General features: G+C 41.7%; 2 protein-coding genes across 2 annotated transcripts; both read right to left on the reverse strand.

The window, feature by feature from the left end:
- Positions 1–9,354: 9,354 nt before the first annotated feature.
- Z519_12672 (phosphate:H+ symporter) lies at positions 9,355–11,107 on the reverse strand (the record flags this gene model as incomplete). Its single annotated transcript, XM_016770377.1, has 3 exons — positions 9,355–9,665; positions 9,712–10,484; positions 10,536–11,107. 3 exons carry the CDS (start codon positions 11,105–11,107, stop codon positions 9,355–9,357), a joined length of 1,656 nt encoding a protein of 551 aa, XP_016613428.1.
- A 5,857-nt stretch (positions 11,108–16,964) lies between these two features.
- Positions 16,965–18,635, reverse strand: Z519_12673 (uncharacterized protein; the record flags this gene model as incomplete). Its single annotated transcript, XM_016770378.1, has 2 exons — positions 16,965–18,488; positions 18,564–18,635. The coding sequence occupies 2 exons, from the start codon at positions 18,633–18,635 to the stop codon at positions 16,965–16,967; spliced, it is 1,596 nt and encodes a 531-aa protein (XP_016613429.1).
- Between the last annotated feature and the right edge of the window lie 5,009 nt (positions 18,636–23,644).

Genomic DNA, 23,644 nt, shown 5'->3' on the forward strand with positions numbered 1-23,644 from the left:
ATATATACGATTATTCTTAGATAATATCGCGATAAAAGAACTAAAAATTAATTACGAATAGAAAGAAGTAGTTCTAGAAATGCGCTGCTTTATATTAGAGCATTTAACGAATCTCGACGAAGTGCTAACTAATCTCGAAAGGGCCGGCGCTACGATTATAGATTAGAAGCTATAGCTCTATATAAATAAAATCGAAGTAGTCGAATACGTCTACGATTAAGATAAACGATATCCTTAAGAATCGAAAATCGATAAGATTTAAAACTAGCCTATTTCGACGAATTAACTAGAGCTCCGTAGCTTTCTTAGAATCTACGTATATTATCGTATCTAGATCTTTTATTTCGTAATTATTACTAAATCGTTATACGCCTTACTCCGGAAGAATATAGTTTAGATCTAAGAAAGAGTTTACGATGAAAGTATAAGCGCCTTAAAACTTATCTTATCGTCGTCTTCTACTCTAGTTAGCTTAGATTATAGTGAGAATAGCGAATAGATTATTCTTATAGTTGACGCGAGCGGCCGAGAATAAGAAGACGTAATTATATAAGTTAACTCAATCATCGAAATACGCCGAGCTATAAGATACGAGAGCGAAGTGTAAGTAAAAACCGAGCTAGAATACGATACTCTTAAGAAAGAAGCTCGGGAATTATTGAAAGTTCTTAAGAAGTTTAAAAGATAGTTATATACCGTACGCTTTATCGTGAAAACTAACGTAATAACTCTCGCTACTTAACTTAATCGATAATCGATAGATTTACTAGAAGTAGTGATTAATTAATAATTAATCTAGATTCGTAAATTTAACTTTAATATATAATATATATCTAGTAAAAAAAATATAGTTACGAATATTCTATCTCGTCATTCTCCGACCGAGAAAAATCTTAAAGAGACGAAGAGAGAAGAAGAGATTAACGATTAAATCGAGGCTAGAATACTAATCGTTCGCGAAAATATTCGTTCTATTAAATAAAACGCTACTCACCGAGATTTCGTAATAATGCGATCGATAGTAGTACGCGCGAGGAATCGATTCGCGAGCTTAGTAGCACCGCGCGTAGTTTAGCTCTTCGAAGATAAATACTTAAAAGGTTCGAAGTAGCTTACGAAGTATCTTTAAGATTAATAGCGTTCTCACGGAATAAGTAATAAGGATTTTCAATAGTTATAAAAGAATTTAATGAACTTCTTCGTTCGCGGAGACTATCTATTTAGAAAATTAATAGCGAATAGATTAAGTAGATAGGTGATTAATAATGATATCGAGAAGAAAAGAATTCTCGAAGTAATATATAATAATACTAGATACTTTAGACGTAAAGCTATCTATTAGCGAGTAGCCGATCGTTATTTCTAGGAAGGTTAGTATCGGGACGTTAAGAAATTCGTTAAGATCTACTCGGAATATTAGTTCCGCGAAAGTAGAAGATTATATAACGAGATATTTCTAATATTAGTCGATATACGCTAGAAGTAAATTAGTGTCGATTATACTCTAATATCGATGTCTTAAGGGAAAAGATATCTTATAAAAGCGCGAAGTAATATAAGCGACTAGATTAAATCTAGAGATATTATATTTACTAATAGTATAATAGTAACGAAGTTTCTATACGAAGAGATTATCTATCGTTATAGCTTATTTAGAAGATTAGTATATAACGGCGGACCTAAGAATAAGAAATAGGTGAAAGAACTCGCCGAAAAATATAGAATTAAACGCGTAATTACTTCGGCCTACTATTCTTAAATAAATAAATAAATAAAGATAAAATATAGAGATATTACGAATACTCTTTTAAAAATATACTAAACGAATGAGAGAGATATATAAATACACTATCTTTATACTATTCTTTAGATAGACCGAATAATTATTAAAGTCGGCACCGAAATAATACTATACGAGATCGAATTCTTAGATAGATTAATTCTATCGATTAAGCTTAAGATTACGACCTAGAATATTATAAATTAAAATAAGATTATCGACACTATAGACTTAATTACTATAAGAGCCCGGGCTCTTAAAAGATAAAGTAAAGATCTAGAAGAGGTAGTAGCTTATTTAAATAGAATACGAAGACTCGAAAAGAAATATTTCGATAAGCGGTATAGTTTATATTTCGAACTATTTAAAGTAAGTATACTAGTTCTTAGTTATAACATCGTAGAATTAATAAATATATCTATAGAAAAGAAATTAGTCTTTCGATGGTTTAGGTCGTTTAAAATTATAGAAGCGAATTAAGAGAAGAGTACGTATACGTTGGCGGAGCTTAATAGGGCCCGGCTAAGTAGTACGTATATTACTAGTCGTCTAAAGAGATTCTATTCAAGACTAGCGAACTTTCTAGCCGATGTATCTTTATTACTAGGAGACTTCGTCGACGACGAAGAATAATAACGAATAATAACTTCGGATTCACCGTACTTAGCGAAGACGAAAGATTTTATAGACGTAGAGTTCTCTTTTTCGAAGCGGGAAGGAACCTACTTACGCCGTAGCCGTAGACTTCGAAATAGGGCGACGAGGCCGCCACCCTTAATAATGATAGTCGAAATTCCCCTTATAATTAATTAAATACGGAGAGAGTATAATAATTTAAATATTCTAGAAGAATCTTTTAAAAAATAAACTACGTAGAGTTCGTTATTATCTCTTTCGCTCTACTATTACGAAGCGATAAAGAAGATAACGCTCTAAATTTAAAGACTTATAAGAAGTTTATACGAAAGAGAACGACGATAGATATAGTCTTACGCTCGGACCGAACTACGATACGTCTAAATTTACGACTCTATTAGCTCCGGAATCTCGCTAATAAAAAGAAGAAGAGAGGGAATAAAGTATCGTAAATCGTTAGGCCGTAAAGAAAATACTACGAACGTAAGAAAGTAAGCGCGTACTCTAATTAACTAAATTTATCTAAATACTATATAAAGAAAAATAAAGTACGCTAATTAGCTAAAATTTCACGGCTATCGGGGTAGTCGTCTCCGCTTAAAACGTTAAAAGATAAAGCGAATATTATAGTTCGAAGTATACTCTCATCGAAAAGTAATGACGCTAGAGAATGAGAGCTTTAAGAATTCTCGCTCACTAAGTAAGAATATCGTAAGGCCTTTATAGATAACTAAAAGATTAATTATAGATAAGATAAATTAAATAGTCGTATAGACTAAAGATAACGAGGAAGATATATATTAGTAATACTATTAGTAACGATACTATCACTAGGAGATCGAGTCTAGTACGGAATTAGTCTAGAGAGATAATCTAAAACGTAAAATATCGGGGTTTTATTATAGAGACGCTAGAATATATATACTTCTACTAAAGATAGATATAAGTATTTAGTCCTTATCTTCCTATTAATCTTTCTTTCGATTACGATTCTACGACTTAATTCTTCGTTAATTATATTATTTCGAATTATTCTAGACTCTCTCGACTCATTCTTTACTCTTAAAATCACCTTTTTAAGTGAGATTCTAAAAGCGTAAGCTTAGAAATCTTTATATAACTTCATTATTAAGTTTAGTATTTCGACGACGATAGTTCGGACCGAATCACTTTTTTCTTTTCTTTCTTTCTTCTCGGGTTTTTAGTTTAATAATTCACTACGCTATTAAGATATTCGGAAATCCTAGGCTACTTTTGTCGAGACTTTCAATAATTCACCTAAATTCTACTTCTATGGCCGCTGTTAATAGGGGTACTAGATATTAAGCATCTAATACCGGAACCGTCGAAAATTAGTCTATCTTCACTATTAAATATCTAAACTATATTAGAGAAGTTACGCTCGAAGAAGCTATAGCTACTATAAATTAGGATAACGCGAATCGGGTTAAAGACTTCTATAGCTCTCTTAAATTAAAATATCGATAAATAAGCGAGATTCGCGACTTTATGGCTTAACGAGTCTACGACCTTACTAAAGATCTTTTAAATACTTATATAGAGTTTTAAAAATACTCTAATCTATACGCTAAAAAGAAAGAGTTTAATAATAGACGAAATCGTCGCGTAGAGATACGTAATAAGCTACTCTCTAAATACGATCGAATAAATGATATAAGTCTCTTTAATTATAAGTATAGAGAGAGAGGCGTTCTTATTTCGCGTAGAGAATTCGTGAAGCTTCCTACTTAGACGTTAGTAGAATTCTTTAATAAATTAATTATTCTATACGAAGGGAATATAACTATATTCTTAGACTAATATTAATTCGCTCGGAAATATCTACTTTAGTATAATATAATCTCTCTTCGACTACTATAAGTCGCCTTATATAAAATGATAGCTCGTTTAGTCCGAATTCGATAGAATCGATACTATAATGCTTCGTCGCATCTAGTTACGGGGGATATTTAGATCGTTCTCGACGGCAAAATATCTAACGATAATGGGCGAATTATTAAGCGTAATCGTTCCGAGTGATTAGAGATACTTAGTCGGTACGGATTTATAGAAGCGGCTAGACTATACTAGATAGACGTTCTTTCTATAAACTATAATAATCTAATTATATTCGAAGGAAAATCTAGGCTAATGGCACTACTTACTACGTAAGATTTAATTACTAGAAACGTTTTAGACTCGGGAGTTCATCGACTCGTCACTCGTTCTAGTACTAGTAATCTTCCTATATCTCGAACTACGAATTTCGCCGACTTTATTAGTTCTTCTAATACTTCCGTAAGACGTTTAAATACGTAGACTACCCGAGGCGATCGGACTTCTATTTTTACGGCCTCTACTACGTCTACTCTCATTACTCTAATTTCTATACGACTATAGTAAAGCGCTCTTTCGATACGGTCTAGTTTAATGAGTGTAGAACGAAGAAGTTTAATATAGCTTACGAAACCGAGAGAAGAACGCTCTATTCTTAGGAGTCGCGAATAAATAAATTAAATAAGAAATAATTTAATTAATATCTTAGACGTTATAAAGAGACCGCGACTATAGACGATAACCCCTAGTCTAGGCTTCGTAGCTCTAAGTCCCGGCTATAATCTAAGTATAAAGAAGCCGAGAATTTTAGAACTCTTCTACGAAATCGAGATCGAATAGTAACTTATAAACTAGGGAATGTATGTTATTAGTTCTTTCGGAGTCGTCTCATTACTATACTTCCTCGGAAGAGATACGCTCAATAACTTACCGAATTTAATTCCGAATTCTAGAAGCCCTATTATGTTCGCGTAATTAATAATTTAGAAGTATATAAGATAGACGAACTACGGAAGAAATATACTCTTAGTTAGTCGTAAAGATATATAACGATACTACGAATTCGGAGCTAAAAAGATAATTAACGTATTGAGCTTACTTACTAAATATATATCTAAACAATATACATTCGTCTACTTATATATAGTCGAGAAAGGAATCGCCTTATATCTAGAAGAATTAGAAAGAATCGCTACGCCTTATAAAGATTCTATGAAGAATCTTGAATAATTAATAAAGTAGTAGGAAGAAAGGTTCGGAACGATAAATTACTAGGTTCTACCTAGTTATTCCGACTATAAGGCTATCGATGTCTTAAGTAGTACTCTTCGGAGCGCCCTACTAGATCCTAAATATAACGGATGAATTAATTAGTCTTTCATCGATACGGAAATTATAGTAAGCCGGAAAGAATTATATATAAGATGTATCATTATCTTAGGCGCCGCGTTTCTTTTCTAGATTAACTAATGTAGAAACGTAAACGCACCGATGAAATTTAAAGCCTAGGGAAACGTCGACGATGATATAAGACGACTCATTATCTTTAACGACGACTTAATAGATAAAGGGTATTATTAGCTAATCTTTATAGTCGATGAGATAACGTAGTCATACTCGGTCATTAATTCGACATAAGGTAGATTAGATACGACTAAGATAACACTCGATTTCTTCGTTCGATAATTAAAGAATAGCGTTTTTAGTATTTCACTCCGGGAAATACGCCTTAAATCTAATCTTTAGTAGGACACTAGTAGTTATAAGCTCTAAGTGATTAAGAATTCTCTAGCGATCATTAATGCGGAAACTTACGAGACGGCTCGCTTATAAATAGCCTTATTTAATACTTAAGTTAATATCGAGGATCGTTTCACTATCGCCCTAGAGATCTATAAGATAATTATACGTAAACCGAAGCGTAGTGAAGATCTAGGGGCGTTAAAGGGCTCGAGTCCGAAGAGGTTAGATAGAAGATAATTAGATAACTTCGTAGAGCGTTTAAAGAATATAAAGAAGAATTAATGTTTCCGAGAAGAATAGACGAAGATTATAGTTAAATCTTAAGCGAGGCCGTTAAGGAAGCGAGCGATAATAGGAGGAATATAATGAAAGAAGTTTGAAGTGGTGGATAGCGTTATGATTAGCTGGGGCGCCGACCCTAGACTATAGTTCTTCTTATATAGTTCTAAGGAACTATCTTTCATAGAATATATAAGTAATTAAGTTACTAATAGAGAGGACTTCTCCTAGTTAAGTGTGCGCGTTGAGAAGAGACTATACCCACCGCCGTACGAGTTAATGCCTATGGCTAGTAGCCTCGCCCTAGTTCACTAGGTGTGAAATAAAGCGTAAAAGTGTATTAAACTATTCTAGATCTATATAATTAGAGAGGCTACTTTTATAGCTATAATTACTAGCGTCTTAATATATATTATACTCTTCCTTCACTAGACTTAATCTAGGGCGTATAGTTACGACCTAATACGTATAGAGAGTTACGACTAATTACGACCGGAACCGAACCGGGCCGTTTTACTTTTTACTTACTATTAGTCTTACTTTCTTTTTACTTAGTCCTCGTCGTTACTTCACTTCTAACTTTTCTTAAGTGAATTATAAGAAAGTTATAACTATAATAAATATCGTAGAGAAAATAATAAGTCTTAGCGAGAGTCGTTCTAGTACTTCTAGATAAATCGTAATCGTACTAAACTCTTCTTTCTTTATATTACTTCGTTCTTTCTTTTTCTTTAGTTTAGTCTATAACTAGTTATAATTTTTCTTTTACTATATATCGTTCGTACGTTTAGAGTACGTCGCGTAATACTATATTTCTTAAAGTAAGTATTTAAGAATAGTTAAGTTACGATAGCTTACGAACTTTCTAAATACTTTTAAATTAATAACTTCGCGCTAATTTCTACGATCCTTAAGAGTTTATAATTAAGAAGCTAAATAAAAGTAATAAGTAATGTAATAAGGTAAAGTGGCTGTGCTGAGCTAGTGGTGGACTAATAGAGCAGAGGTCTATTAGGTCATATGTTAAACCTACTTAGATCGCTGGGAGTAGGATAGTTTATAGTGCTGGCAGAGTGCCATTCTTAACAGTTTGAAGGAGTATGATGAATTCAATGGTTTTGGTGCCGTCAATCTATTCTTAGGTGTTTTATCAGTCCTATCCTACTCCTTGATGCTGCCGCTGTGCTAGGTATTCGTAGCCCTAGCTGCTGCCCCTTTGGGTGGTATTGGTGGTAGTGTTGTCTCGTCAGTATCAAGCAGAAACGCGTTCTCGATTCCCGATCTGCTGGACAGGCCTCTGTGCGTTGTTACACGTGCACGCCGAACCCTAAAGTACTCTGTTACAACATAAAAATTAGAATATATATATATATAGATAAGGTTTCGAAGTGAATCTTAAAATATTAGCTTAATAGCGTTAATATTTACTAAGTTAAAGACTTAGTGAGTTATTCTCTTTTAACGTAAACCTTATTTTCTAAATAGTGAACTGGGGCAAGGCTACTAGCCTTGGGCATCAACTCGTACGGCGGTGGGCATAGCCTCTTCCCAACACGCACACTCAAACTAAGGAAGTCTTCTCTGTTGGTAACTTGATTGATTATCTATTGTATGAAGGATAGTCCCCGAGGACTATATAAGAAGAACCCTAGTCTAGGGTCGGCGCCCCAGCTAATCATAACGCTATCCACCACTTCAAACTTCTCCCATTATAATAGAAAAGATCTTTTTAAATTTAATAATATTATATAATAAATATATTATAAAAGTTACTAAAAATAGATAGTCTATAAGCGCTCATAGCCTAGATATAAGAGCTGTGAGCGACGGTGAGCTCCCTGGGCTCCCTGGGTATATAAGAATGCCGTGAGCCGCGGGAAAAATTACTGATGAAATAAATGGCTGGACTAGACGTAATGATGAAGTTAAGCCACTCCCTTCCATCAAGCATGCTATACGATCCTGATGTGTACAGAAGATGCCTTTCACATTTCCAGAGGTGGATTCGGGTGAGCTCAGCTTGAATTCCGGCGCGCAAAGTTTAGACTAGCAATCCGGGCACATTTTCACACCTGCGACTCTGCTAGCAGATATCCCAATCGTCGCGAGAGTACCAATAGATATCCCTCCGTCTTTCGGCAGCGCCGTCGCCCCACGACAATACAGTCTAGTTATCACGAGCCCACCGTTGTCCCCAAGTACCCTACGCCCTCCACCCGAATCGGGTAGACGGTATAGGAAGAAAAGAATAAGGCAAAGGATGGTTAAAGCATAAGCTAAGAAGAGCTAAAGTACAAGGCTATTAGGTAATAAGGCTATCAGTTAACAAGGCTATCAGTTAACAAGGCTATCTATTAACGCTACGTTACCCTTTTCACGTGATAGAAAGAGAGGAAACTCTTCTCTTTTCTTAATCGTTGAGCCGTTGTTAATAGGACTACGTAATATAGAATAAGGCATTTAGCTACTCTAATTCTCTGTACCTACTGCGTTGCGTAGGTCTCTAATACTAGTTCTCTAAGCTAAAATATTAGGCGCGTAGGTGAAAGACTTTGGGCTTAAGGTGCCCCTATAAATCGTGTATAATATGGAGAAAGGTCAGGATAAGTACGACTCTTACATGGCTAAATTGCTTCTCGGCCGCCGTGATTCGTTCATTCAACATTCTTCTTACGAAGTAAGTGAACTTTGGATCTAAGGATTCGGAGTGTCCGTATGGTCAATTTCTGATGCAAGGCAGCAGATTCCTTCCGATATAATCCCGAGCTACGCGCAAGAACTCACATTTCTCGGTTTAATCGACGCCCGATCGCGGTGATGAATTTGGCTACCAAGAAAGCCGGTCTCCACAGGGGGTTGATGGAAGAAGCGCTTACGATTAGGCGCGGAACTACGGGTAGAACGACGCCAGGGAAGCGGCATCTCCGGGTTGAGGCGTCTATAAACCTAGCTAAAATATCTTTCTCTGTCTTTGCTAATGAAGGTATCTGCAATCATAAGCAAGCCGTTTATGAGGCAGAACTTGGGCAAGCTTGATCTAGATCCTGCAGTTGCGCGGTTGTTGTCTTTGCTCGCCGTTCTCATTTGTCCTTTGTGATGATCGCTTCCTCAGTCTGTGAAACATCAATGCTCTCACTATCACCGTGGTATCTTTCTGCCAGTTCTTCCAAAGTCTGACACTTTGTCTCTGGAATTAGCAAGGTAGTGAAGATTCCACAAAGCATAAAGAGGGCGAAAATTTCCATGACATGATTCAACCACTTGTTCGTGCCGGTCTTGTTCCTTAGGGGCCCAATTAATGCCTGAGCGAGGACAGCACCGACCTTTCCCGCAGCGGCCGAGATACCATGCGCCGTGGACCGGAACCGTGTGGGATACACTTCGCCAGGGACTAGGAAAGTTAGTACTAAGCAATGAGATTTCTCTAATGGCCTCACCAATAAATGTTGTGGAATTCGCTCCAAAGTTGGAAAAGAATTGGCAAAGGACGTACAACCCCAGGAGCGTATGTGCCGACAACGAATGGTAGCCAAATCCGATCACACAGAACAATATTGTGAGGATGATGAAGCTGGCCATCTGTATGGGTTTGCGGCCAATTGTGTCGATAAGCGCAACCGACACCCAATATCCCGGGATGTTGCCGGCGACAGACAGGATTAGATTGCCGACGGCCGTATTGTATAAGTTATCGTAGACGTTTTGGGAGCTGGCATAACCAATTGCACCAAGAATGGCGGAATTGTTTAAGCCTAGACCCCAGAAGGCAACGTCAATGAAGAACCATGATCCAGCCGTCCCGAGTAAAATCTTTCCATGCCGCCATTGCCGAAAATGTGAGAAGAATTCAGACCATGTTGCCTTTGGCGATTCGTTCCTTCTGCGAGTCTCTGCGACGTAGGCATGGCCTTCCTCCACTTTTCCCTGTCGCTTACCTCGAAGATATGCTTGAACATCTGCTCGCGCCTTTTCCACGTCTAAGGTGATATCTGCGGTATACCGTGGTGTTTCTGGGATTGTCAAGCGGAAGTACACTGCTAAAAGAGCTGGGACCGTGCCGAATGCAACAATACTGCGCCACATCTTATCCGCAGCGAGCTGGCATCGCTCATCGCACTGCGCCGCTGTTACAGCCGGTAACAAGGCGTCTTTCGAAGCGACGACGCAAACAAAAGAGACCAACGCTGCCGCTAGGTTGCCAAACCCCTGCCTAACGCATCCAGTTAGTTCACTTCTCCTCAATAGCAACTGAAGTCCTCACATTGCGAACACCGCGTTCATTAACGCTCCACGCCATTTTACCGTGGCAAATTCAGAGGTGATCACCGATGAAAGAGGATAGTCACCTCCGACCCCAACACCCATAATAACCCTCCAGAATATCAACGGCCCTAGAAAGGAAACCGCAGGACCTTGGCCCGTTATCGTTTGACCAAATGTCCCAACCAACATAATGATCAATTCGAGACCGTACATTCTCTTCCTTCCCCACTTATCTGCGAGCCATCCAAAGATGACCTGACCAATCACTGCTCCTGCCGTTGTGGAAAGCTTGATGGCGGTATCCGCAGATGTGGGAATCTTGTGGCCTGAAAAATAGACCAATCCGATGATTGAAGTTATGAAGTTTGCGCTGAAAAGGTCATAGGCATCGGTAAAGAAGCCAGTGCCAGCCACAAGGACAGCTCGTAGATGGGAAAGGCCGACAGGTGCACTGTCTACCTCAGCCAACGACTTACGTCTCTGCTCGTAGACGCTTAACCCGAAAGTAGGAGAAATGTTGGGGGAGGTATTGAAGACTACTTCCTCAGGAGAGAGATTATGTGAACCCATGTTGAAGAATTGTTCTTGCTTTCACCGAAAACCTTAGAGATCTGCAAATAGGGGCATTTCAAGGTCGATGGTAAGATCCTAATATATATACTCGACATCAGCTAGAACGAGAAAATTTTGCTGAAGTGTCTCATTCAGTCTATGCCAATGGTATATGCACGTGTGCACAACCACAGAGATCTATTTGTGTATTAATGTTGGTGGTCAAGTGGAAGCAAGTTGATCTCTGGGGATGGTTATCGCGTCTTTAGTGCATGTGATAGAAGTGTTCATTGCATGTAACGTAGGCACTAATTGAAGGATCAATCGGGACGGAAATGAACCATGCATTACCAACCCACTTATATTTGTGCTAAGCCGGTGGATGGTAATCTTGTGGATGATCCTAATCATCACTTCCGCGCCTGATAGCTATATCACAGGGAAATAAATATATATTCGTGGAAGCAGAGCAGAGAGCCTCAGATTAGCAAGTACGGTGTCAGCCAGAAGACAACTATCTATTTCATTCCTTACTGACTCCGCAGTGTCATCGGTAACTGATTGCCTTCCGCACATCTCATGAGCCTGAACAAGGAAACCGGTCACGCCGAGCATTCCATCAAGCACACAAAAGCTTTAACTAGGTTCTTGGCGCCTTAGCCTGGTGGAGCTTCTCGCAGGTTCGCCGGAGACAGAAACCAATAAACAGCGAACACTTATAAATGTATCTAACCCTAGTTGTATTTAGCGCAAAGCTCTGGAGAAAAATTTAGGGGCTAGGAAGCCCTGTCCTCGCTTGACGTCGATTGTAGAAAGACATAAGTAATGACGGACTAGCAATAACCACATCCTTGCACCGGGCTCGCTGCACCGGAGCTCATCCCACGATTTGTCATTGCTAGCAGTTGATTTGCTCCCTAAAGTAGCTCCTTTCTCTCCCCAGGTCAAAGACAGGTCACTTGTTAGATAGGGACCACCTCCCAATGGCCCTTTTGTCTGGTACGACACAGCTCGCTTTTAAACAGCGAGTCAGCATGTCTTCACAGCCAAAGTCAATTAGATGGAGGTGTTGACTGACCATTAACCATTCGCAATCCAAACAGAATCCTTCGACGCTGTGCTGTCTTCGCCTTCGATTGGTCTTAGTTACGTATGTAAGGATTCCACCTTTTAGACGGAATTCCTCTAGAATTCTCCTGCCCTGCAGACTCGTCAGTTTTGCTATTCAACCATATGAAAGACTGCATACTGTGACCACAAAAAGACCTTGCCATCATCGCATCTCTAGGATCAACATGCTTGTGAAATAAGCTGTAGTCCTCTTCACTGGTTATTTCCTTTTGATATGAACAACACGAGAACGAAGGTTTTGCCTGCACTGCATGAGCCGAACCTAGCACCTCGATCTTCGATTACAGTAAATAGACTTATCTTCTACGATTATAGGGGCTCTAAAAACATCGGCAAAATTTCCCGCGTGACCCTGAGAGTCCTGGGCCGCCCTGGGCTATTAAGGTAAGTCTGCGTCTCACGCAGCCCATGAGACCTCTGGGCTCGCTGGGTTACTCTAAGAGAGCTCATGAGCTAGTCTAAGAGAGCCCCGGGCTAGTATATATAATTATACTGTAACAGAGCACTTCAGGTTTCGGCGTGCACGTGTAACAACGCACAGAGGCCTGTCCAGCAGATCGGGAAGCGAGAACGCGTTTCTGCTTGATACTGACGAGACAACACCACCGCTAACACCACCCAAAGGGGGCAGCAGCTAGGGCTACGCACACCTAGCACAGCGGCAGCATCGAGGAACAAAACAGAACTGATCAAACACCTAAGAATAGATTGACGGTACCAAAACCATTGAATTCACGATGCTCCTTCAAAACTGTCAAGAATGGCACTCTGCCAGCACTGTAAACTATCCTGCTCCCAGCGATCTAAGTAGGTTTGACATGTGACCTAACAGACCTCTGCCCTATCAGTCCACCACCAGCCCAGCATAGTTACGTCGCCTTGTTACAATACGGGTCGTTTAAATTAGTACTAATTAAGATTATAATATATAAGAATTAGAATATATATATATATATATATATATAAAATATAAGGTTTCGTAGTAAATCATAAATTATTAGCTAGATAGAGTTAATATTCATTAAGTTAAAGACTTAGCGAGTTATTCTCTTTTTACGTAAATCTTATTTTCTTAATAGAAAAGATTTTTTTTAAATTTAATAATATTATATAATAAATATATTATAAAAGTTACTAAAAATAGATAGTCTATAAGAGCTTATAGCCTAGATATAAGAGCTGTGAGCGACGGTGAGCTCCCTAGCCCCCCTGGATATATAAGAATGCTGTGAGCCGCGGGGAAAACTGCTAATGAGATAAATGACTAATTAAAAAGGTTCGAGTAAGTTTTAATCTTATAGTAATAAAGATATAGTGTTAGAGCTACTACGGCATTATCTAACTAGGTTATATTTCTTAGTAATAAATTCTTAATAGAATGAACTGAACGTAGGGAAATGTAAGGTATGAGTAGTCGGTGTTACTAGGAACGGTCTAGTTTAATAGCTAATATGAATTCGCTACGGACAATGTCAACTATCTAGGAGGAATAGGGTGTACTAATATATAATGCTTATGCTCTGTGCTCTCTATGCGCTCTTTGCACGCAGGGCCAACAGAGCCAGTAGAGCTAATAGGGCATATTACGTGAGCCAGCCTTATTCTTCTATAGATTCTTCTATATGTCTAATGATGATAGTAAGTAGCGTCCACGTAACTCGTGACCGATCTCTCTCAAGGCTACATCTAATATATAGAAGTATAGTAGTAATTACAGTAGTAGTAGTATAATTCTATTGAGGCCAAAAAGTAGTAGGGGATCGAGAACCTATGTCCTTTATATACAATGTGTGTTGCCCGCGATAATCGACCATTTAAGTACATATAGCCTAGTTATGTAAAATAAATAAATAATCCTAGGTAAAATAATGGGGCTATCGTGCCAGTCACTAGGCTAAAAGGGAAAAAAACAAAAAAAAGGTAATATTAGAATTAACATTATTCTATGCTAAGGATCTGAACGAAATAATGGTTTACTAAATCCTTCAATTATAGTCTTCCTACATTATCTAGATAACGGGTGAAAGGCCTATAGTCTTCAACTGCTGGTGATATTGTTTGATGATGATTTTATATCGGAGAGAACTCCAACATCTTGAGCAGTAGTTGAGGATTCTTTGCGGAGTCGATCTACCTCCTGCTGAAGTGAAATAATGTAATCGACTGCCTTTTCCACCGTAATCGCTCTAGATGGCCCTCTCTTCTGCCTGTCGACCGAACCAATTTGGGGCACTACACCTTGGAGGGCTTGAATGGCTCGCGAAAGTCGGTTTCTACGATTCCGTTCGTTTATCACATGCGTCCTTTGTTTCGAAAATGTGTTGGAGACAAACGATTCTGAATAGTTGAGGCCATGATAGGAGTGACTTCCTTCCTTGATGCATCCATAGTTTGACTTGACAGCCAGAGAATGGTACGAAGATTGTGCTGCAGGCTCTTCTTGAGCAAGAATCAGACATCTCAACTGTATTTAAGTGGATTGGACTTATAACGTACGAGATTCAACTCGCTCCGTGGGACTGTTCTTTTCACACATTAAAGAATATAGGGCAAATATATGCTTTTGGGTGACGCTTGAATCAGGTGTTGTCTGCTTGAACTCGGTCAGCGTGCTTCTTAAACGTAACAGGAACACTGATACTAACGATTGAAGGCCCCATGTATCATTTCGGAGAATACCTAGATGTGCCGGTGATGAGGATCCGAAAAAGACAATATCTGACCTCGAGGATATACACGACCTTCGGGGGCACGAAAGGGGGAGGAAAAAGAAAGACAAATAGATTTAGAAGAGCAAAAAATTAGAGGATCTTTCTAACGTAACGCGGTATTGTGTAGGGTGGTGTGTCACCGTTCCCGTTATATTCGCTGGCCTGGAGTAGGAGAAGCTAGGCGTCAAGTGCAGAGGATTCATTAAGCCAACAAACTAGCCGAAACTCATGCTGAGCGAATATAATTCCTCGAAGCAATTTGATTGAAGAGGTGTGCCTGGTTGGGGGGGGGGGGGTTTCATAAGCGAATGAGACCTCGTCGATGACTAAGTATCAGCCGTTCCCACTGAAATATGGCCGAGAAGTATTTACTTTAGCATTCACTCCGTGAACGGCGCTTTTTCCTTCCCATTTTGAGAGAATGGGGTTGCATAGACCATTAAGCAGGGAAGGGTTTGTCCGACTCCGATCAAAAGGTGATCAATCAGCGAACTACGAAGAGTAGTGGGGAAGTAAATTTGCAACGCCACCGAATATGAGCCTTAACGTAGCTACAATGCAGATGTCGCTAAGATTTTCTCCTGGGAGAACTCAACATTTCCTGGAGAGACACCTTGTGGGGGTAATGGAATATAAAGAGAGAGCTAGTCCTGTCTGCATCTTAACTCTTTTCCCCTCTATTCGACAACAGCAGAATGGCTGCCATAGACGGGGATTCTGCGCCGACTCTAAACTGCCAGTGAAGAAAAGTGGCATTTTCCCCTTGACCGAACTAACGAAGACGTCTGGAAGCGGGGCATGTAGGAAATAGCTGATTTACGCCTGGCTATGTAGACGTTGCTGACGAGTACCACAGAATCTAGGTACTACCGATCATAGGACCTTTAAGCCTCTGAAGATTGATGAAAACGAGAATACTCATTATAGAAGTAATATTCAGTTAGGTTCTCTCTCTCTCTCTTTTTTCAAACGAAAAATATAGGGTCTGATTAATTTTACAGGGTCAGAGAATGCGATCGGGCGGAAGAACTCGCAGAAAAGGTACCAATTGCACTGGGTAGATTGTTTGTTGCGTAATTGCGGTCACATGGACGACTAGGTCTCTAAACATAGCCACAGCGTTTTGACCTGATAGGCGCTCCCATTGACCGCGAGTGGATAGCAGATGCTAGTTATCTGGTGAATCCAATTGAATGTATTTAGCTTCAGTAGAGTCTAGCGCTCTGTCACTGAACCTCTCTAATTCGTGGTCTTCTCGTTAGCTATATGAGATTTCGGGGTCTGTTCTCTCCTCAAGCGGTCTGGTGGAGATGACAGCCCGCTAGAGGTCGGCTTTTGGCGATGACATGGCAAGCGACATGATTACCTATCGTTGCCTGGAGTTGAAGTCGACTACGATGAATCCTCGTGAACCAGCATCTAGGTTTGAAGTCATATCATTGTCCGAGCTGTGGTCTGGTTTGATTGCTTACATGCGAGCTACCTTCAACAACCCTGAACGGTATGAGTGCTCCGAGATAACTTGATCCCCCCTTTCCTAGCAATTTCCTAAACATCGATATTTCTCTACTCTGTAATATTTTCTACTACGTGTGTATTTCACGAAAAGGTCCCCTAGGCCGGTACGCAACCTAGACTTAAAGGTATGTACCCTGGCCTACAAACCCATATTCGGCTACCCGAATTTCTCTACTACGTCCCTCAACCGAAGGTGGCTGAGCCCTGATTAGCGACGCTACCGCAGCGAATCCTCAGTAGCTAAGATCTTTCTAAGGCATCCCATCGTATCTATAGCGGCAACGTTCTCGAGATTTTCAGGGATGCTTCTCAATGGTTGTCAGACGGAGAGCCGTTTGGAACAATCATTGAAAGACCAGGTAGCTCAGGGTGTTCCTAAAAATCTTGTTGAGTAGTAATGAAAAACTATGAAAACCTAGACTAAAATGTTAGCGTAATCCAGCCAACCACTCCACCCCTCCAAAAAGTTATGCCTACCAAATATCTCATTTGATGTGCATTCTTCCCTTCATGTCCTAGCACTTTTCATCGACTTCCAAAACATGGTCATGTGTCAAACCTTGCTCCATTTTTGACTGATCACTGTTTACAACAGTGATCTCTTTTGTCGCTTGGCCCATTTCCACCTCGTTTGCCATAGAATCCCCATCGAGCATGCCTGGGTTGAGAGAGAAAGCCCCGACCGGGACAAAGGAAGCGGCAAGCATGAAGGCAGCAATGATTGTGTACTGCACGCCGCCGATATTTTGTATAGCGCGATGGACGTCTCCCCCCTGGGCTCCGCCGGATTCCTGGTAGACCTTGTCTACGTAACGGCCCAGGAGCGGCGATGTGATGGCGTAGATAACGATGTATGTTGAATATAAGAATGCCATTACGGCGCCAAGCGCGGACACGTTTCTAGTGTCGGACTCGATCCGGGCCAGTGACGCTTGAATGTAGGCTGAAAGGGAAACATCACCAGCTGCCCATCCAAAGGAGACCGGTATGAACGTGCCGAATACCACCCAAGCATATTTCGACTGACCTTGTGGCGGGTACCAATATGGAAGATACCAGAGAATTAGTAACAAGAGGGCGTCGAGACGTAACCATGGAATTGGCGTCTTAACCACATTGGTAAAGAGGAAAACAAATCCAGCCCCGAATAGCTCCCCAAGATTCGAACCCGCAACCATAATTTGATACCAAGCCGAGTTGCCTAAGTATCGCCTTGCAATGATAGGTGCCAGGCTGCTCTCGAAATAGCGATGACCGTAGAGGGCAAAAGTATATCCTGGGAGAAGCCAGATGAACCTGCGCGAGGAAAAGATGATCTTAGCTCCAGTCCAGACAGAGTCAAGAAAGAGGAAAATGCCACTGGTGACTGCCTTGAAGTAGTTCAACTTCGCGACCGAGACTGCTTCCTTCTCAAGTGGATTGGGTAATCCAGAGATAGTGAACCATACGCAAGAAGCGCACGCGAACAAAATAGGTGTGACAATAAAGGAGAAGTTGTTTCCCAATCCTGGTATCAAGGCCAATGCGGTACATAGTGAACCGGCCGTGCCTGAGACCTCGTAGAACATATGGACTAATGCATCCATACAACGTAGCTTCTCCACGTTTCCACCCACAATATCCCGGGGGATGATCCTTCGGATCAGTTCCACCATTCCATAGCCGATGCCTGCAAAGCAGTATATTGGAATAATGCCGTCTGTATTGTAGTCACCATAATAGGAGAAATCGTCTTTATCATGAGTCTGTGACCAGTTTGATGGTTTAATGTGACCACCAGTGCTCCCATCGACGATGAGTAGAATGGCAGAAAATAGTCTGAAAACGCAACTGGCAGTCGTCAACACATTCTTGGTAGCGAACCGGCGAGCCAGGGGAGCAATGATAATCGATCCAAAGCATTGGAAAGCTTGGTTCAAGCCCGTAAGAAGGCCGATCCGTTCAAAACTGATTGACGTGGTATGATGGCTAGCGGCGTCGTAATCGTACCGATTGGTAGCCAGAGCAATGATGGAACCGGTAAAAGCCTCCAGACCAAACTTTGTAGAACATGATACCAATTATGTAGCGTATAATATTCCGCTTCTCAATGGGACTAAAAGCCTTCCAGTTACGTTGAATTGTTGCCACGGGAGAATACATAGTGAATTTTGCAAAATAGCTTGGTTTTTGAGACACCTGCCCATGAAAAAAAGCTCTCTTTATCGAGAATTTATATATGCACATCAGCCAGGTTTCGATTTATTTCCTTTTGCCTCCTTGTGCTCCTGATATTTCTATTTGCGAATTGGAATCCATATGCTATGCACGTGGGTGCGCTCTGAGATGGAGATATACAGGTCTGCTGAAGACCTCAGGGAGGGTTGCTATTATCCTGCCTTCATCCACGAGGCATTCCATAACCTCATTGGTATTGCCAAGAACGACTTTGGACGCCAAGCGCACCGCAAGGCTTGGCCCCTTTCTCCGCCCGCAAAATGTTGCATTTGAAGGTCTCCGCCTCAGACATGTTAACTATGACTTATTCGATGGACATTTGAAAGATGATTGGAAGGTGGAGCTTCCCAGGCTTTGCATGCACCTAGCAGTTGCAGCTACGTAGTACAACTAGGAGTTCTTGTGCTCGATGATGCTAGGCGAGTGGGCAAAGCTATTCTGCTGAGCTAGCTGAACAATTGAAGCATCAACGACAAAGCGACCATCCATACCAGCGATGTCACGGTGCCCGTCGAAGCTACACTACTGGACTTTATAAGATACCGCAAAGTAACGAATAGCAGGTTCATTGTGTGTATCGTGCACTCTGGTATCCCGAACAGTGGAAGCTCGTGTGAAAACAAGAGAGAATTGGGCTAACAGACAGGAGTCCGTTTGACCCTGATGGACAATTGTGCACTTACTAGAAGATATGGACTTTCGCATATGGGACACAGAGGATGGGCGTGCACGGGAGAGCCTAAAGTCGGAAGACATTCTCTCATTCAGGGCGCGTGGCATAGTCGAAGCCTTACAATCCTGAGTACTTTTTGGGTAGGACATGGGTGCGTCAGCGTAAAATCGACTAGCAGACAGGGTTTCCATCTGATTGTATCGTTTGTCAGTGTCTACTTTGTGATTGTGTTTTTCATTACCTTATGAGGTGTACACAGTGGATCAAGTGCCTTCAATAACAAAGGGTTAGCTCTTTCTTGGCCCTCGACCTGTTGACAGGGTCGCGAGAGCACCATTGGGGCAAACCACCTGAGACGCTAGGCGCTTCACCAACTGCGCAAACTGCCTCAACCTCGTTGTTCCTGCAGATCCGTGACAGGATAGCGACGGAATAGGAGGTTTCAGGAATGCTCTTGTGGTTACAGGCCAATGTATATATAAACAGGCAGAGTCTCTCTGAATAGCCAGGGGGACAGAACACAATCAACCAGACAGGTCCACAACTCAACCTTCGTACAACACGACCCTAGATACACTTTCCCATCGTGGAGACTGGACGGAAGTAGTGCGAGCCCACCTGCTATCAGCGAGTGCAGTAGTGCAGACGCTTGAATTTCTTTCTTTTCGGCGAGATCAATGAAGGGCGACTACGACTCAGCCCACATCCGAGTCGCGCTCGCTCATCGTCGCAGGGGACTTGAATTGGATATCACTAATTGTGGTGGGGAAGGGATATTGGCCTATCTCCGACACAGGAGCAAGGAGGCCAAGGAAGCCACATGGACGGAGCGTGTGACTCATGGTAGTTTGGAACGGTTGAGTAAAGATGGTTTCTGTCTAAATCTAACCGTCCTATGGCCTGCGGGACAGATAGTGAGAAATGATTGAGCGCGAATTAGGTGGGTTCAACGACAAAGCACAAGACTCAACCGGAAATCTGAACCTTGCGGCGTAGCTTTCAAAATCAACGGAACGAAGATTGTTGCTTCTAACCTGGAGAGCCGACCTCTTTAAGCATCTCAGCAGATTTACGACTATGTTCCCTCTGAGTGTCAGTAGACCCAACAAATATGAAAGTCTATTACGTACCGCCGAGATGCCCAAGGTTTAAGGATGAAGTTTAGTGTAGTAGCCTTCATGGCTGTTGACAGCTAGCTGTCTCGTCCACCTAGAAAGAGGTTGACGAAAACCTATAGTCGCACGGAGCTCGGTGTCGGTGAGGCCGCAAAGCAAACAGCGCGTAATTGGTTACGTTGCTAATTTTACGGGATGACTGACCTCCAGCAGCCATTCTATGGGTTGATATAGTCCAAGGGAATTTTCTGAGTGTTGTTCTAGACGACAGCAAACGGTCTTCTATTCCGTGAGAAAAATATATTGCGGCGAGCTGGTGTGAAGAGAGCCAGAATGTAGGAGCGTGCGGTTTGTGTCAAATCGTAGGGCAATTCTTTGCTCTGTCACTGGCCCAGTAGAATACTTGCCATCATCCAGCCAACGAAAGTGAATCGATAACTTCTCATACTAGTGAACGAAATCGGACTACCAATTTCCGAATCCAATAAGCTTCTAACTCTTCTTTCACAGATTGAATGTCTATTGACAACTCTGATAGCACGTCTGATGGCTGCTCATCACGGCTGAGTCTGCTTGCGCAACATACCGGTGGACTGGCGTCTGCGAGGAAATGTACGTCGCTTCGGTAACCTTTCGACATGGTCGAGAAGCTTCCAGATTCTATCCACGAGATCCAACATTATGCAAGCACCAAAGTTCGATTGTTCTGTGGTGGTTGCTGTGAGCATCCTGACGAGCACGGGCCACAAGGCGGTAACACCAAGGTCATGGTGGGGGGGAGGGTCATAGACAATTACTCGATGGGGTCTAGCGTTTTGTCACTGGGCGCTCCCAATTGGCTCTTTCCCTATGCTCTCGCTGTCCGCTCCGCGGGCTTGAGAATAGATGAGGAAGTCTTGCCAAGCAGTGCTTTCTCCTGCCAGCACAGAAAAAGAGATACCGGTAAAGACACAGTGGTGATAAGAGGTCGGGAAAATATCGCTTGATATCTTTGTGATAAGCTCTGTAGAAGAGGGGAGCTAGATGAATACCGCTCTTATCGCGTCTGCTCTTGCATGAGTCTGCTCTATTATGGACGATGAATCGCTACAACAAATCTACGGCGTATATACGACAATATTAGACGGCTAGCGAAGTGACAAACGCGGCGAGGGATAAAGCCAAGGCACGAAGGCGGAGGCACTCCCTAATGGATGGGCCGCATAGGACGAGTCACTTAGTCATTGCGATATGTCAGGCGGCGGCTTGCTGGCCGGTCGATGGGTCTTCACGTCACCACATTTGCCATCCTTCTAGCCATTATCCTTCTTACCTATGTAGTTCAGTGACGGCAACGCACTCTTCTCTCCCTGCGGATTGTGAGGGGCGAAGGCGACCTTGAAGCTCTCGGGGTCAAACGCCTCAAGGATTCTCAAGGTCTCCTCAATGATTTCATCCGTAACGAAATTACCGTCTGCGAACTCCCTTACAACCATATTTTGAACCCGAATGCATCGCCTCTTCCTGCGCAACAGCTCCTCCTTATGCCCCATATACAACGAATCAGCCTTACTACCAGGCTATTGTCCCGTCAATGTGACGAATCTGATGGTTCGCTGAGAACGACTCATACGAGGGGTGTGCCAGCAAACCCAGGAAGATACGACAAGTCGGATAGCTGCGGTGGGGATAACTTGAAGACCAGTCAGGATACTATCGACACCGAGTGCAATTATAGTCATGATCCGCAACAGCTGCGTCCACGGTCATGGTGGTGCGCTAGCTGCTACCGCTAAATCCCAGATGTAAGCTCAGGCAGAAGAATCAAATGAAGAGGAAGAGCCTGCCGAAATCCAGGCTCAAGGGAAGCATGCCAGGAAGGCCTGGTTGAGGTAACAGTTGGGAAGAAGGCAGCAGCAGCAGTACGACGAGGATGCACAGGAGGCGAGATAGGCTGATGCTAGAAGGCCGTTGTGTAAGTTCTCATCATCAAAAACTCCCTTCGCTGATGACATGACAGGGAGACGAATGATCGGCCGGTTCAATCCGAGATGGAATTATCGTAGCAGGACACCGTGATGGAGATGGTGGAAACTAAGCTAGATGCGGGAGATATTGTTATAGTTCGTTTGAGAACCTGCCGTACTGGTTAATACTCTTTCGATTCTCTGCTCCATAGAGTTTATCTAATACCATTACTTTCATTCTCTGTTAGAGAGATTTTCGTAGCTTTCGATTATTTAAAAATTTATATTTAGTTAAAATTAGGGCCCCATTTAGTCACCCGAATATATTATAACAAGGCAAGGTGACTGTGCCGTGCTGGGGTGATGGCGAACTGGCAGGGCAGAGGTCTATTAGGTCACATGTTAAACCTAATTAGAGAGCTGAGAGCAAGACAGTTTATAGTGCTGGTAGACTGTCATTGATTTTACAGTTTAAGGGACAGAAGAATAACAAATACTATGGTATTTTAATGCAGTCTACCTAATACCTAAGTGTTTTATCAGTTTAGTTCTATCCTTCGACGCTGCCGCTGTGTTAGGTGTTCGTAGCCCTAGTGTTAAGTCTGACCACCAAGTTTTGCACCAACCATGTTTTACACCACGCGTTCTACCACCCCACCACCTCTCTACCAACTCAATTAACCAACTGCCACTCAACTAATTCGCCTTTAATCACGCGTAAATGGCCTCGAATCGAGAGGCTAGGATTCAGCAAGCAATCTCTGACTATTAATCACGTTAATATCCTAGTATTCGCGCAGCCGCAGCCGCGAACGATGTCTACCACTCCACGCTCGTCCGCCGACTACAGGGCACTCAATCGGCCGCGTTATCCCACGAACCACAGTAGATATTGTCAAATATATAGGAGGAACTATTAAAGAGATGGATACTCGACCTTAAGGCACAAGGACATCCTCCTAGCTATTCCACTGTGCGAGATCTCGCTGGTGTAATTAGTAAGGTAAATGGCGGCCCTAAACGCGTTGAAATTAATTGGCTACCACGGTTTATTCAGCGACATCCTAATATCCGTTCAAAGCTAGGTAGGAAGATCTATATTAAACGCGTTAATTATACACTTCCTAAGCTTCTGAAACAATGGTTTTAGAATCTATAGACGATTAAAGAGCGATATTCAATTCAACCTAGTCACACCTAGAATATGGATGAATCTAAATTAGCCCTAGACGTTTACAGTAATT

The sequence above is a fragment of the Cladophialophora bantiana genome (assembly GCF_000835475.1).
Source record: "Cladophialophora bantiana CBS 173.52 unplaced genomic scaffold supercont1.32, whole genome shotgun sequence".
Lineage (NCBI taxonomy): Eukaryota > Fungi > Ascomycota > Eurotiomycetes > Chaetothyriales > Herpotrichiellaceae > Cladophialophora > Cladophialophora bantiana.